We start from the raw sequence: 12,635 nt of genomic DNA, 5'->3' as shown, positions 1-12,635 counted from the left end.
TTTCTGCCAAGTGTCATCTTTCTGTGAAGGATTTCTTGGCACTGAGTGTTCAGAAATTGCGTTGTTTTTGGACTGTGCAGAGGCTCACGAGCGACAACATAGGCCAACAACCTGACCTTCCTTAAATATGCGACTTGTACCACAAGATCCAGCTTGATCAAAAGATAGGACATGTCAAATTTCATCTCTTTATCTCAAAAGAAATTTGAGCTATCGTAAAAACCGCCAGTGTGGCACCATATCGCCTCCGCGCGCGGTCGGAAGGTAAAAGTTCGCCGGCTCTAACTAAACAAATAGTCGTCGTATCGCAAATTCATTGACGGCGTTCGAAGCGTCGTTCAATTTACTTTCGAAACATATCCTAACATTACCATTTAACTGCCTAGCGCAATCACCAACAAGCAAAAGTTCCGCGCATCCCTCCTCATACAGTGTTAGCGGCGGCCGGCCGCCGGCCGCTGACCCACATTCGCGTCATCAGGGAATGCCGCAACTAATTTATTGTTTCCAACTTTTTTCCCGGAGCGTTCTACCTGGTTTATATAGCCTTGACTCATACTGCATTCGAATATACGCCAGTGGTGGCGTGTTGTTATATTTGGTTATAGGATTTTAGAGGCGGGGAAGAGCAGAGGGATATTGATATAAATCCAAATCTTCATAAATCCTATAAATAATTGGAGGGAGCAAGGCCGTATATAAGGAGGGAGTGGAAGTGAGTTCAGAGTTGTGTGTATGCTGTGCAGTGATGTATGTGGAGTGGTTTTGTAGAAATTCATGTATGGCCCCGGTTTAAACCTTGGAAGGTTAGTGTGAGTATTGTCATTCATTGATGGTGTGGTGAATAAAAGTTAAAGTGAAATGGCATTTTGATTTTGAATGAATGCTCATTTCCATTTTCATTAAGCGCATCCAAGCCATTAATTGTTATTGGTGTCGTACCTAGTTCAATAAAATATCATTGAACTAAGCTTTTTAACATTGATCTAAGCTTTTTATGCTTGAAATATGGTGGTAACGAGCTTTTACCTTACCTTACCTTACACTATGGGGAATGTTGAAAGGCAACTCGCCTGTAGGTCCCGCTCTCAACTTGCCTTGTCTGGTTCCATCCACTACCACCAGTCGGCAAGGAAAAGGCTCGATGGAAGGACGGGAGGAACCCTGCTTCATATGGCGCACCAGTTGTCATTATCAGAATACATCGTGATAACATACACACACACAACTGGATTGTTGCACCACCATTTAGACAATTGAGACATTTAGACAATTTTCCATTGAGCTCGTGACTGGTGGTCGTCTCTGGTCTTGAGAAGGAATCTTTTGAAAATTATTTTTGAAATGTCAATTATGACTACCAATACCTAAAAGGATAATATTTCTTATGAATTATCATAGTTCATAAGAAGTTAATTCATAATTTAATTATGATAAGTTTTTGGACCAACTTTTGAAAGATTGCACTGCAAAAGTAATGTGTCCTCATTCATCTCAATGGAATTGAGCATCAAGTTTCCAGATCAATCATTACAAAGTGACTATATGTTAAGCTCTTACCAGGAGCAATAAGTAGGTATAAGGACCACCAATCACACAACTAACAATGCTTTGTTTTTCAGGAAGAAGACTCAATGCACAATTGAGAAGAGGAGCCATCTAAGGCTGTGGCCAATAACTACCTGAACGGGATGTGGGGGTATCTACACAGGCTGGTCCCATCAGCAGCTGCTACATAGATCATCAGTGACAAGGTTTCATTCAAAGTGGTGCAGTTGGCTGTCTGTTATCTGTGTGGAGTAGAGAGAGACACTTCACAGTGCAGTGAGACACCCCTGGTCTCGTCCGGCTCGGTGGGCAGTGCTTGTGGCACTGGGTGCGCCTGTGTGGCACTGGCGGTGTGCCTGTGAGAGGGTGGCAGTGGTATCTCAATGTGAGGTGGGCAGTGCCAGCAGCTGACATGGTGATGAGCGGCTTCAGCCAGCTGGAGCTGGAGAAACGGCTGGCTCAGCTGAAGGACACAGCCGACAGCATCCAGACACTCTCCGCGTGGTGTCTGAAGCACAAGCACCAACACCGGCGCATCGTCAACAGCTGGCTCAAGATCCTCAAGCGAGGTGAGTCTGTTACTGGTGACAGGCTGTCAGTCCAAGGTGCAGCCAGCGAGCTCATGGTGCGGCCCGCGGCCTGCATGCGTCATCATGGGCATATCGATGAATACCAGCTTGGTTTGACATTTATAATCTGACTTATTATATGCATGTCCATTGTCGAAGCATACCTGAAGTTACAAGTTTGATGAATAGATCAACAATGTTGGTGCCACGATCCAGAGATGATGCTGTGGCTCTAATAAGACTCCACTGGTCTGATTGGAAATTGCTTGGGTCAATCGGGAAATGCTTTGATTTGTTAACCCGCGCCGTGCTGGTGGCCTGTGTTTTCCATGTCGTGCTGGGGAAGGGGAGGCCCCCCCCCCGTCTTACTCGGCTCCTGGGCCATGTAGTGACGCGTGATAAGCGGCATGTTAACCCGCGCGGGGCTGGGGTCTCCAGCCGAACGCGCGGGCTGGGGGGGGGGGGGGGGGGGGGGGTAAATTTTACCCCCCCCCCTGTTATCTCCCGAACTAATGGTCCGATTTGGAAAATTCAAACGCCAATCGAAAGCTCTCATCACGAACTACCAAAAAACGTGTACTTAATTTAAAGTTTGAGGTCAAGGTCAAGGTCAGGTCAAGGGTACAAATTGCAAGTTTCTACAGTATCGGCCTTGCACCGTAGTTGCCGAAGAATGGAGTCATGGACTGAGACTGATCGCCCAAAACGTGTTCTTAGGCTACCAAGACAATATTTGTTGCATACAATATCATTCAGAGGTCAAGGTCAAGGTCAGGTCAGGTCAGGTCACCAAAAACAAAATATAGAAAAGGGCATGTGCGACACATGTTTTATGGGTCATTTTACTCATAGAATTCAATAGGCACACTCAATAAGTGATATGGACCACCTCTGGATAAATTTCAGGTCGAGGTCAGGTCAAGGTCAGGTCAAGTGAGGTCAAATTTTGAAGTTGGTTGTTAAGGCCTAAAAAGGTGTCTATCTGATGCAGTTTTTCACGGCGAATCGAATGGTGCTATTTTTGTTTCCGTACGAGGTCTAGAACTTCCAAAAAAGTCATTTTCAAAAAAATTGTGTGTCGTGACGTCATAAAATTTTGAATAACTCCCACATTTTTGAACCGATTCTTCTAAAATTTGGTATGTAGGTGCACATAGACCACTTCTCTGACATATATTCCGGTTTTTTTCGATAGACTCAAAATTTTGGATTTTATAATGATTTTCCCAAAAAAGTCAGTTTTTTGAAAAAAAATTTAGGCCAAAATCCAAAATTTTCAAAAAACCGAGATAGCCATTTGATAGACAAAGTAAAATTACGTATAATCTTTTTTGTTACGTCTTGATTCCTTTAAAAATGAAGATGTTAGCGGCGTTTGAACTTTTGCCGTTTTTGAGGCGAAAATGGCGAACATGACGTCACTAAAACGTCAATTTCTCAAAAATTTTCCGACGGATTTCGCTCAAATTTTCAGGGAACGTGTCAAATTGATGTAAGAAAAGGTACTGAAAGTTTGGCGGCGCTGCGCGCCGCCGTTTTTGAGATATCGCAAAAATTCGCGAGGGGGGGGGGGGGTAAAATTTACCCCCCCCAGCCCCGCGCGGGTTAAAGGGCATCAATAATAACGAAGACAGTTCTTCGGTCATTTTTTGTCAGGTCAAAGGCCAGCAGATCACCAGAAGTCATCAAAGATCAAATTTTCAGCCACACTTCGCGAAAGTCTTTTTTTGGTCGAAAATGACGGTACCTGACGTCGTTCTGACGTGATTTGTGGCCAACCTATCATAGCCTTTGGAATTTTTTTTTTTTGGTCACAATGTGTAAAATTGATGCCCGGAGGGGTCCTGAAAGTTTGGTGGCGATATCTCCAGCCGCTTAGGAGATATCGACGGAAAAGGACAAGGGGGCGTTTCGGCCCCCCTACGGGGCGCGGGTCAGCCCTCGCCGGCCGAGGGGGGGGGGCGGGTGCTTATATGTTTTTTTCGCGATAGCTCCGAACACGCTAGCGATAGAGAGCTGAAACTTGGCATACCTGACCTTTGATTCAAGCCGGATCTTTTGGCACCAACCGCATTTTTGGGTCAGGTCAGGTCACTGACCTATGACGTCATAAGTGAACCTCTGCACGGTCATCAGATGTGGCAACTTCGCAACGCCCTCACTGCGAGAGGAGATGTCACAGGGAAATGAAACTTGCAGGATCTAGTATCCATTATGAGTCTCACAACTTGAATATCTCGGATTTTCCCTAAAGGTCATATGAGGTCAGGTCATTTTCGTGACCTCGCCATTATAAGTCAATGGGGAAAAATGAAAACTGCTATTCTGGCGCCGGGAACGATCTCCAACTATCTCAAGCACACAGAATCGTGATTTGATGCACTCCTTGCAAAGTTAGATGCGTCACTTTTGCAATGTTGACCTTGCGTGACACTGACGTCATTTATGACGTCATCAAGGTCATATTAGTTTTTCGTCAATAACTCTTGATCAAATTGAGCTAGCGAGTCGGGAAAGCCACCAAGGGACTCAGGAAGACCTGCCGAATCGAATGATATGCGACATGACCTCTTTCAACCAACTTCGTGACCTGGGGGTGCTGACCTGACCTTGACCTGAGGTCAACACCCTAAGTTGACCTGACCCGAACAAAAAGTATATCATTCGATGCGCCTGAGCGAGGCGAACACGATGCTGCCAAAATCGTGGCTCTGCGGCCGTTTTTTGCGAAGTTATTCACCAAAAACTGAACCGTACCTTGGGGCACTTGACCTGACCTCAGAGGTTATCGGTTGACCTAGGACCGTAAAATCGGGTACCAATCTCTGCGTCTCGTAACGGCGCACACGCTCGTTTTTTCCCGCGACGCGCTAGCTCCACCAGGGGCGAAACAGCGAGGGGGGAGTCGTACCCGCTCCCCCCCTCGGCCGGCGCGTATGTAGAAAACCAATAGGTCCGGCGAGGGTTGATTAAGCAAGTCCTTTAGTCTAGGAAGGGGCGATAAACAAAAAAGATGGTGTCCTTATTTGTAACAAAAGTGCCATACCATGCAATTTTTTAATAGAGAGGGACAATGTACTTTCCATAGGTGCTGCAGAACTGCTTCTCTCTTGCTAAAAATTGCGTTTTTACGTACGGAAATGTGTTTAAAAAATGTCGTACCTGTTTTATAGAAGCTACAGTAAAAATAGCATGACGCCTCAATTTTTCCTTGAGAAATAAGAAAGGTAATGTTCTCCCTTAAACTTGTTCAGTTGTGATGTTCCTTTCGTTTCAGGCATAATAAACAGCGTCACAAAAAAGCTTATCATTGTGTATTGCGTTTTAAATGTTCTTTTCGCAGTATGACGTCCGTTTTGTCGTGAGCAGAACAATTGTTTGACCTCAACAGGGATCAGAACTCAGAACCGTCTAGATCTCAGCATAGTGCCCACTGTCCATACATCCGCGCAGACGCGATCGGGAGTGGGGGGGGGGGGGGGGGATATTCGCCTCCGGGACATTTTCTTAAATAGCGGAAAACCGCATTTCCCCATCAATTTCACGCATTGTGTACAAATAATGACTATCACTTCTTAGGTCACTTTGAATGGCCCAACCTCAAATAACTTTTTGCAACTTTGTCAGCCGTGTCAGAGACGCAGTAGCTGACCGAACCCTTTTGTACAAAGTGTAGACTGTAATTGGATTGGACTCAAAATATCCGCCCTCCCCTTGCAAGTGATGTTATGGAAATATTTCAGTAAGGCCCAGGTTATCTGACATGGAGCATCCATTGCTCCAGGTGTTGATCGTTAAACGACGTGTAAACATTGTTCCTGATTTTCCTAGATTCAAGCATGCGGTTTTAACGGCTTCAAATTTCAGTGTTAACATCGGCAGTGCTTTCGGACGTAATGTAGCGCTAATGTGCTGGTACGTGTTTCGAGACGGCACTCTTTCAACACAGCGTCGGAGCGACTCCCTTTATTCAAGGTTAGGGTTAGCGATTAAAGAGATCTCACGATAGGCGAGCTGCATGTTCGCGAAGCTAGCAAAGATTCAATATAGTTCACACCACAGTTGAGGATTGGTTGGGATTTGGGGATAGAGGCAAAAACTCTCAGATAAGGAGGACATAGCGAAAATGCGCCGTTCATCACCATAAAACACCGTCTATTTGCTCGAACAGTGAACGAAGAAAAGTCTCCCACGCCACCTGGTGTTAGCCGCCGCCCGCAATTGCGCTCAGCCATTGGAGACTGCAATGCCTCAGCCTGATACCTTCGATACGGACAAACTTCCAAGTGTCTGCGCGACATGAAGATGTCATGCAACTAGGCTAAAACATTTTCTGATAGTGTTTTCTCACCAATACGCTCGATGAGAAAACATTACCAGGAAAATTTTAGCTCCGTTTTATGAAAATGTAATCCGCGGGGTTCTGCATTATAATAGGAAAACTCTTTATGTTTTTGACTCACCCTATTGAATAATGAACATGCTATTGGTTATGTTATGTGAGATGCATCGCCAAGCCCGAGTCCTCGCATGTTTTTCGATCTGCTCATCTCACATTTCCGTCCTCAAATTGGTCAAGAATGACCTAACATACAGGGTGTCCCAAAAAATAATTTCACACCTTTCCAGCTGCAATTGCATGAAAATAACAAACACGAGAGGTGCGCTTTTCTTACATATGTAGCCCACCTTCTCCCTAATGCGGGCAAGCTACGGTTCGGGACATCAGACATCAACATGTCCAGCTTCTGTGGACTGATCTTGGACCAAACAGATCGAACGTTCCTGGTCAGCGTGCCTTCAGATTATCCTGGTGCCATTTTATTCACCTCTTACCGGACGATCGCCTAAGATTTTCTATCGGCGACAGGTCGGGACTATTTCCCGGTCATTTGTCCTTCTCCCAGAATGCTGGGAAGTTAGATCTGCACCAGTCCTGCGTCGTTCTAGCTCGATGAGCCGGGGCGCCGACCTGCTGAAAGATGGCCCTGGACATGTTCAGCAGAAGCTATCAGCTGGAGACGTGGCTTGGTGGGCTTCAGCTTTAGAGACAACCTCCGGTACCGATCGGTTATCGACTTGGAGATTGGATGACTGTTGGCAATCAGTCTCCTTGCCAGTTTCCTTGTGGATAAGTCTTTAGCTCCGCACTTCGCGATGACGATCTGGGCTACCCGGCTGGCGGAAGTCTTCCTGCCGCGACCTAGCTTGTTCTCAGACGTCTATCCGCCTCTGTCGTGTGACAACCAGCGCCAAATCGTACAGCAACTCATGCCCAGTGCCTCGGCGACCTGGCCGTGGGTCATGCCGCCGGCAACCATGCTGACTGTCCTGCTGCGGGACGATTTGCTCTGCAGGTTTGCCATCCTGGACACCTGGTCCGTGCGCGCTGGGTACTGCCCCGGAAATGACCTCCGTAAACCCCTTGACCGGTCAGGGTCACAAAAATTCGAAGGTCACGTGACTAGAATTTAGCTACTATGGTCTGGGAGCCAGTACCGGCGAAATTATTTTGATAATGCGCCGTAGAAGGCAAAATAAAGGTTGTGGGAGGGTATGACATTAATTTTGGGAGACCCTGTACATAAGACATCATTCGTCTGTGTAAATATGGAACATGATCGCTCTCCAGACTAGTCGCTGCCAAATCCCCCCCCCCCCATTGAGATTCGATTTTGTATTACCCAGCCATTCACCTCCCCTAATCACTGCATTTTTACAGAACATGCCGCTACTAAGTCCTCTTAACACTTCCAATACGTGTAAGTCAAGCGGGCTCGTATGGAGCAGGTGGCGGTGCTCTCAACGACGAGCGACCAAGCTCAGGTGCAAGCTGCTTGACCTCCGGCCGATTACTGGGACTGGCTTGATAAGGCTTTGTTGTGCACCATACAGGGTGCGCAAGAAGTTGCCACTCTCACAGCAAGCGCTCCTACGCGTGCTGCGGCTGCTTTCCGGGCAGCCAATAGCCCCACGCATTATCTTCAATGATCCTGCTACGCAACCAGATGTCAAACGAAGCAGACCATTAGCGGCCAGTCATGGGTAGGCAGGCTAAACGTAACCTTGTCATTGGATGCTCGCGCGTGGCGGCCGAATCGGGCATGACTGTTGAGCAGGTTGCGGTGAACTTTGGAGCCCCCTGCGAAGAATAACGCAGTATCAAAGCCAGCTACGAATAGGGGAGGTCCTGGAGGATACCCCCAGGTCAGGCAAGTCACGTCCTGTCAGAACTCTGAAAACGTGACTGCCGTGTCTCAGGTCATCCAGGACAACCAACGGATCGGGCGAGAAAAAGTGTTCAATCGTCTTCATTAACGCCGGTGAGAAGATGAATAGGACGATGTATGAGCGTCTTCTTGCCAGTGACGTCATCCCATGGATCCTGAAGACGTATCCGGAAGTCAAATTCGTTATCCAGCAGGACATAGCACCCGCAAACAGCACAATTTCCATCCAGCACAAGCAAACGGAGTAGCTCGGGGGAGAAACCATTGCTGTTTTATGGAGATATTTTCCCCTCTAGTCACCCGACCTGAAATCCCTCAACTAAAGCATCTAGAGCGTATTGCAGGAGAAGGTCTAGGGAGTGGTCCCATCCCAATCTGGAGGCCCTGAAGACGCATATCGTGAAGACGTGGGAGACGAAGGACCCCGCCAACGTCATCAAGAGATGCAAGTCTTTCTGCCTCCGTGTGGAGAAGGTCATCGCCTCGATCGCCTCTGAGGGAGTGATCGAAAATATCCGGTTTGATGCTGCAAAACAGTATTTGGTGTTAGTGTTGAAAATATTCACTTCGATTGCATTCGTTTGTCGAAACACAGAAATGTGCCAGAACTTTTTGCACACCTTGTATAGGACCATAAACCAACGTCTGGCGACGTTAACGACTTCCACGAAGTTATCCACGTACTTACCTAGGACGGGAGTCTACTTACGAGAGCCGAGAGGCTATTGAGAAGTTCTGGGTTTGACACAGATCCATTGAGTGTTGGCCAATTAGTGTTCCGGAGGCTCAAATATGCGGTTGTTTATAGTTTGTGTCTTTGGTGGCTTATGAGTTTCATTATTTGTAGTGCTCAGAGATACAATATGAGGGTTCTGAGAGAGAGAGAGAGAGAGAGAGAGAGAGAGAGAGAGAGAGAGAGAGAGAGAGAGAGAGAGAGAGAGAGAGAGAGAGAGAGAGAGAGAGAGAGAGAGAGAGAGAGAGAGAGAGAGAGAGAGAGAGAGAGAGAGAGAGAGAGAGAGAGAGAGAGAGAGAGAGAGAGAGAGAGAGAGAGAGAGAGAGAGAGAGAGAGAGAGAGAGAGAGAGAGAGAGAGAGAGAGAGAGGAGAGAGAGAGAGAGAGAGAGAGAGAGAGAGAGAGAGAGAGAGAGAGAGAGAGAGAGAGAGAGAGAGAGAGAGAGAGAGAGAGAGAGAGAGAGAGAGAGAGAGAGAGAGAGAGAGAGAGAGAGAGAGAGAGAGAGAGAGAGAGAGAGAGAGAGAGAGAGAGAGAGAGAGAGAGAGAGAGAGAGAGAGAGAGAGAGAGAGAGAGAGAGAGAGAGAGAGAGAGAGAGAGAGAGAGAGAGAGAGAGAGAGAGAGAGAGAGAGAGAGAGAGAGAGAGAGAGAGAGAGAGAGAGAGAGAGAGAGAGAGAGAGAGAGAGAGAGAGAGAGAGAGAGAGAGAGAGAGAGAGAGAGAGAGAGGAGAGAGAGAGAGAGAGAGAGAGAGAGAGAGAGAGAGAGAGAGAGAGAGAGAGAGAGAGAGAGAGAGAGAGAGGAGAGAGAGAGAGAGAGAGAGAGAGAGAGAGAGAGAGAGAGAGAGAGAGAGAGAGAGAGAGAGAGAGAGAGAGAGAGAGAGAGAGAGAGAGAGAGAGAGAGAGGAGAGAGAGAGAGAGAGAGAGAGAGAGAGAGAGAGAGAGAGAGAGAGAGAGAGAGAGAGAGAGAGAGAGAGAGAGAGAGAGAGAGAGAGAGAGAGAGAGAGAGAGAGAGAGAGAGAGAGAGAACTGTATTTGACAGACTCGAGGTCCAGTACCAGTCACATCACATCAAAATTGTACCACTGCACTATGGTTGGAAACGGCCTCACGGATGGCCGGGGGTCAACGCGAAAAAATGTTTTGCCCATAACTTGTTAATGCGTAGACCGACTGCGATGAAACTTTGCATAGGTATACCAGTGTCTTTCGTGCATCATACAGTAACTCAGAAATGACGAGGTCACGTCACGTCACGCGTGTGTGACGTCATCATTGCAAGTATGTTATAAGTCGCCTATGTCTTTCGTTATGTTATCGATATCGCGAGGCATTTTGAACATGTTTTGAATACTGCTATTACTGAATGGATATTGTTGTTATGCTTTATGGCAAGACATATCAACGTAGTGACGCACAGTGTCTTACTATTGGTCATAAACGGTCAAAAATTTGGAGAAAGAGTATTTATGATTTTTTTTTAGATTGGGCAAAAAAGTAAGAAATAAAATGACGATCAAATGACAAAACATGCGTCAGATTAACCCGGCAGTTGCTGGGGTATTTCCCCATCCGCCGTTTGCCCGGGGGGGGGGGGGCGTTCAACGCCCCCAGCCGATAACTCGCGAACAAATGGGCGCAGCGAAGCGCACGAGGCGCGGCAAACGAAAGAAGAACGCGACGAGACGATTCACATGAATACTTTAAAGTTGAATTTCGAGGTCACAGGTCGGGTCAAGGTCAGGTCAAACACTTGAAATCGGGTTTTCAGTAGCATGGACTTTAGAACCTCGCAATCGGTGCCTCGCGTTTCGCGTTTCGATTATATCGTCATCAGTTGGTCCTAAATAAATTCAGTCATCAGTTGGTCCTAAACAATCTGTCACAACTGTCACAACCCTTCATATAAGTGCTAAAAGAGTGTCAGATCAATGTAGGGGTCAGTCAAACATAGGCCACTGGCCAGGGTCAAAGTCAGGTCAATCAGGTAAGCACATAACCCCGAAAATTAAAACTGGTACCTATTCGCAGCCCATGCATGACACATGTTTTATGGGTACTTTTGGGCGTAGAACACGATGGGGACATTCATTTTATCATACGAGTACGTAGCTGGTTGAAAAAAGATCAATTTCAGAAATGCATGCATCATGGTCGTGAAGTAGTCACGAGAAATTGCCAACATTCAGTTCAAGATTTTGGGAAATGTAGAACGATGATCAAAAACCATAGATAGCCATTTGATTTGCCATGGTATTGGCAGTGTAATGGCGTTTACAGCATGTCTGTATGTCTGCTCTGTCGGTGGATATCCATATCCATACTCCAGGATATCCATACACGTTTGCACGATATCCATACTCCAGGTGCAGCGGCGAGCAGTTACTTCTTACGAGGGGTGCGGAGTCGAAGTCAGAGTCGGAGTCAGAGTCGGAGTCGGAGCCAGAGTCGCCCAGAGTCGTGGCAACGAGCCAGGAGTCGGAGTCGGAGTCGGGGTCGGTCAGGAGCCCGCAGTGGAAGTCGGAGTCGGTCCGAATCGGAACAGCTCCATCACGACTCCGAAACACTGGCAGGGGTCCGGAGTCGGAGACAGAGTCGGCCGGAGTCATGGCAACGAGTCAGGAGTCGGAGTCGTAGTCGGAGTCGGATTTGGCTCCACCACGACTCCGCAACCCTGCTTCTTACCATCATTTATAAGGATAAGCGATTGCAAGACTGACGAGCCGACCTGGTGCTAACGAAGCGACGGGTAGGTACGCCTCGGGAGATGAAGCTTCACGGACGATTTTGCGCACAAGTGCGCAGTCTGCTTTTACGTTCCCCTTACGCAGAATTGAACAGAGACTTATTCTGCCAAAAAGCTCAATGGAGGTCGATGGAGAACTTTTTGTATGTCCAATGAAACATAAACGTAATTTTGCAAATATTGCTGTGGTGACACTGCAAACAGAATGCAATGCCGTTCCTGATTTTGAACACGCATGGGAAAAAGAGTCACTCCACTCGATAGCCAACATAACAAGGATTATTTTGATATATAATAATCCAGTTTTACAACGTCATGGAGGTACTCCACATGCTATCACCAGCGCGGTTGTTTAAACCTTTGACGGCGCACCAAAAAAGCCACTCTCAGAAACTCCCGATTCCACGTACAATAATGGAGACTAAATGCGCAACTAAATAATTTTTTCTGCCCAATTCAAAACATTTCATCAATTTCCAACAGAATGACACCCCAAATATACATATATTCCGAGATTGCCCACGGCCATCCGTGAGGCCGTTTCCAACCATAGTGCACTGTACAGGGCAGAGCACCACGCTCTCCGAATCGATGAATAACATGCCAGATCACTTTCATATAGGGAGGATACGATTCGGTTGTCCGTCTGGCTCAGGCGAGTCATGAATCCATAGACGGCCTTTCGATACATCGCCATAAAGTTATCGATTCTTTCATTCACAAACATGTCGGACGCACTACAGAAACGATGATAACCAAAGAACATTCTAGCTGCATTGTTGAAACAAACAGTAAATTTCCTTGACACAGAAGAGCGA

At 46.9% G+C, this 12,635-nt stretch overlaps 1 protein-coding gene across 7 annotated transcripts in view; it reads left to right on the top strand.

Annotated features, from left to right (window-relative positions):
* Positions 1-550: 550 nt before the first annotated feature.
* LOC122364794 (death-inducer obliterator 1-like) overlaps positions 551-12,635 on the top strand; it is a 37,209-nt gene continuing 25,124 nt past the window's right edge. For 2 of the 7 annotated variants that reach the window (XM_043335538.1, XM_043335537.1), the window contains exons 1-2: positions 580-715; positions 1,623-2,117. In XM_043335538.1, the coding sequence (XP_043191473.1) occupies positions 1,961-2,117 (157 nt within the window). In that variant the 5' untranslated portion in view covers positions 580-715; positions 1,623-1,960. Of the gene's footprint in view, positions 813-1,622; positions 2,118-12,635 lie in introns of all 7 variants that reach the window. The other 5 variants (XM_043335534.1, XM_043335531.1, XM_043335536.1 and 2 more) reach the window with 3 other exon arrangements.

Source organism: Amphibalanus amphitrite, unplaced genomic scaffold, assembly GCF_019059575.1.
Source record: "Amphibalanus amphitrite isolate SeventyFive unplaced genomic scaffold, NRLGWU_Aamphi_draft 000698F_arrow, whole genome shotgun sequence".
In the NCBI taxonomy this organism is placed as follows: Eukaryota; Metazoa; Arthropoda; class Thecostraca; order Balanomorpha; family Balanidae; genus Amphibalanus; species Amphibalanus amphitrite.
This window is presented reverse-complemented; position numbering and strand designations above follow the sequence as displayed.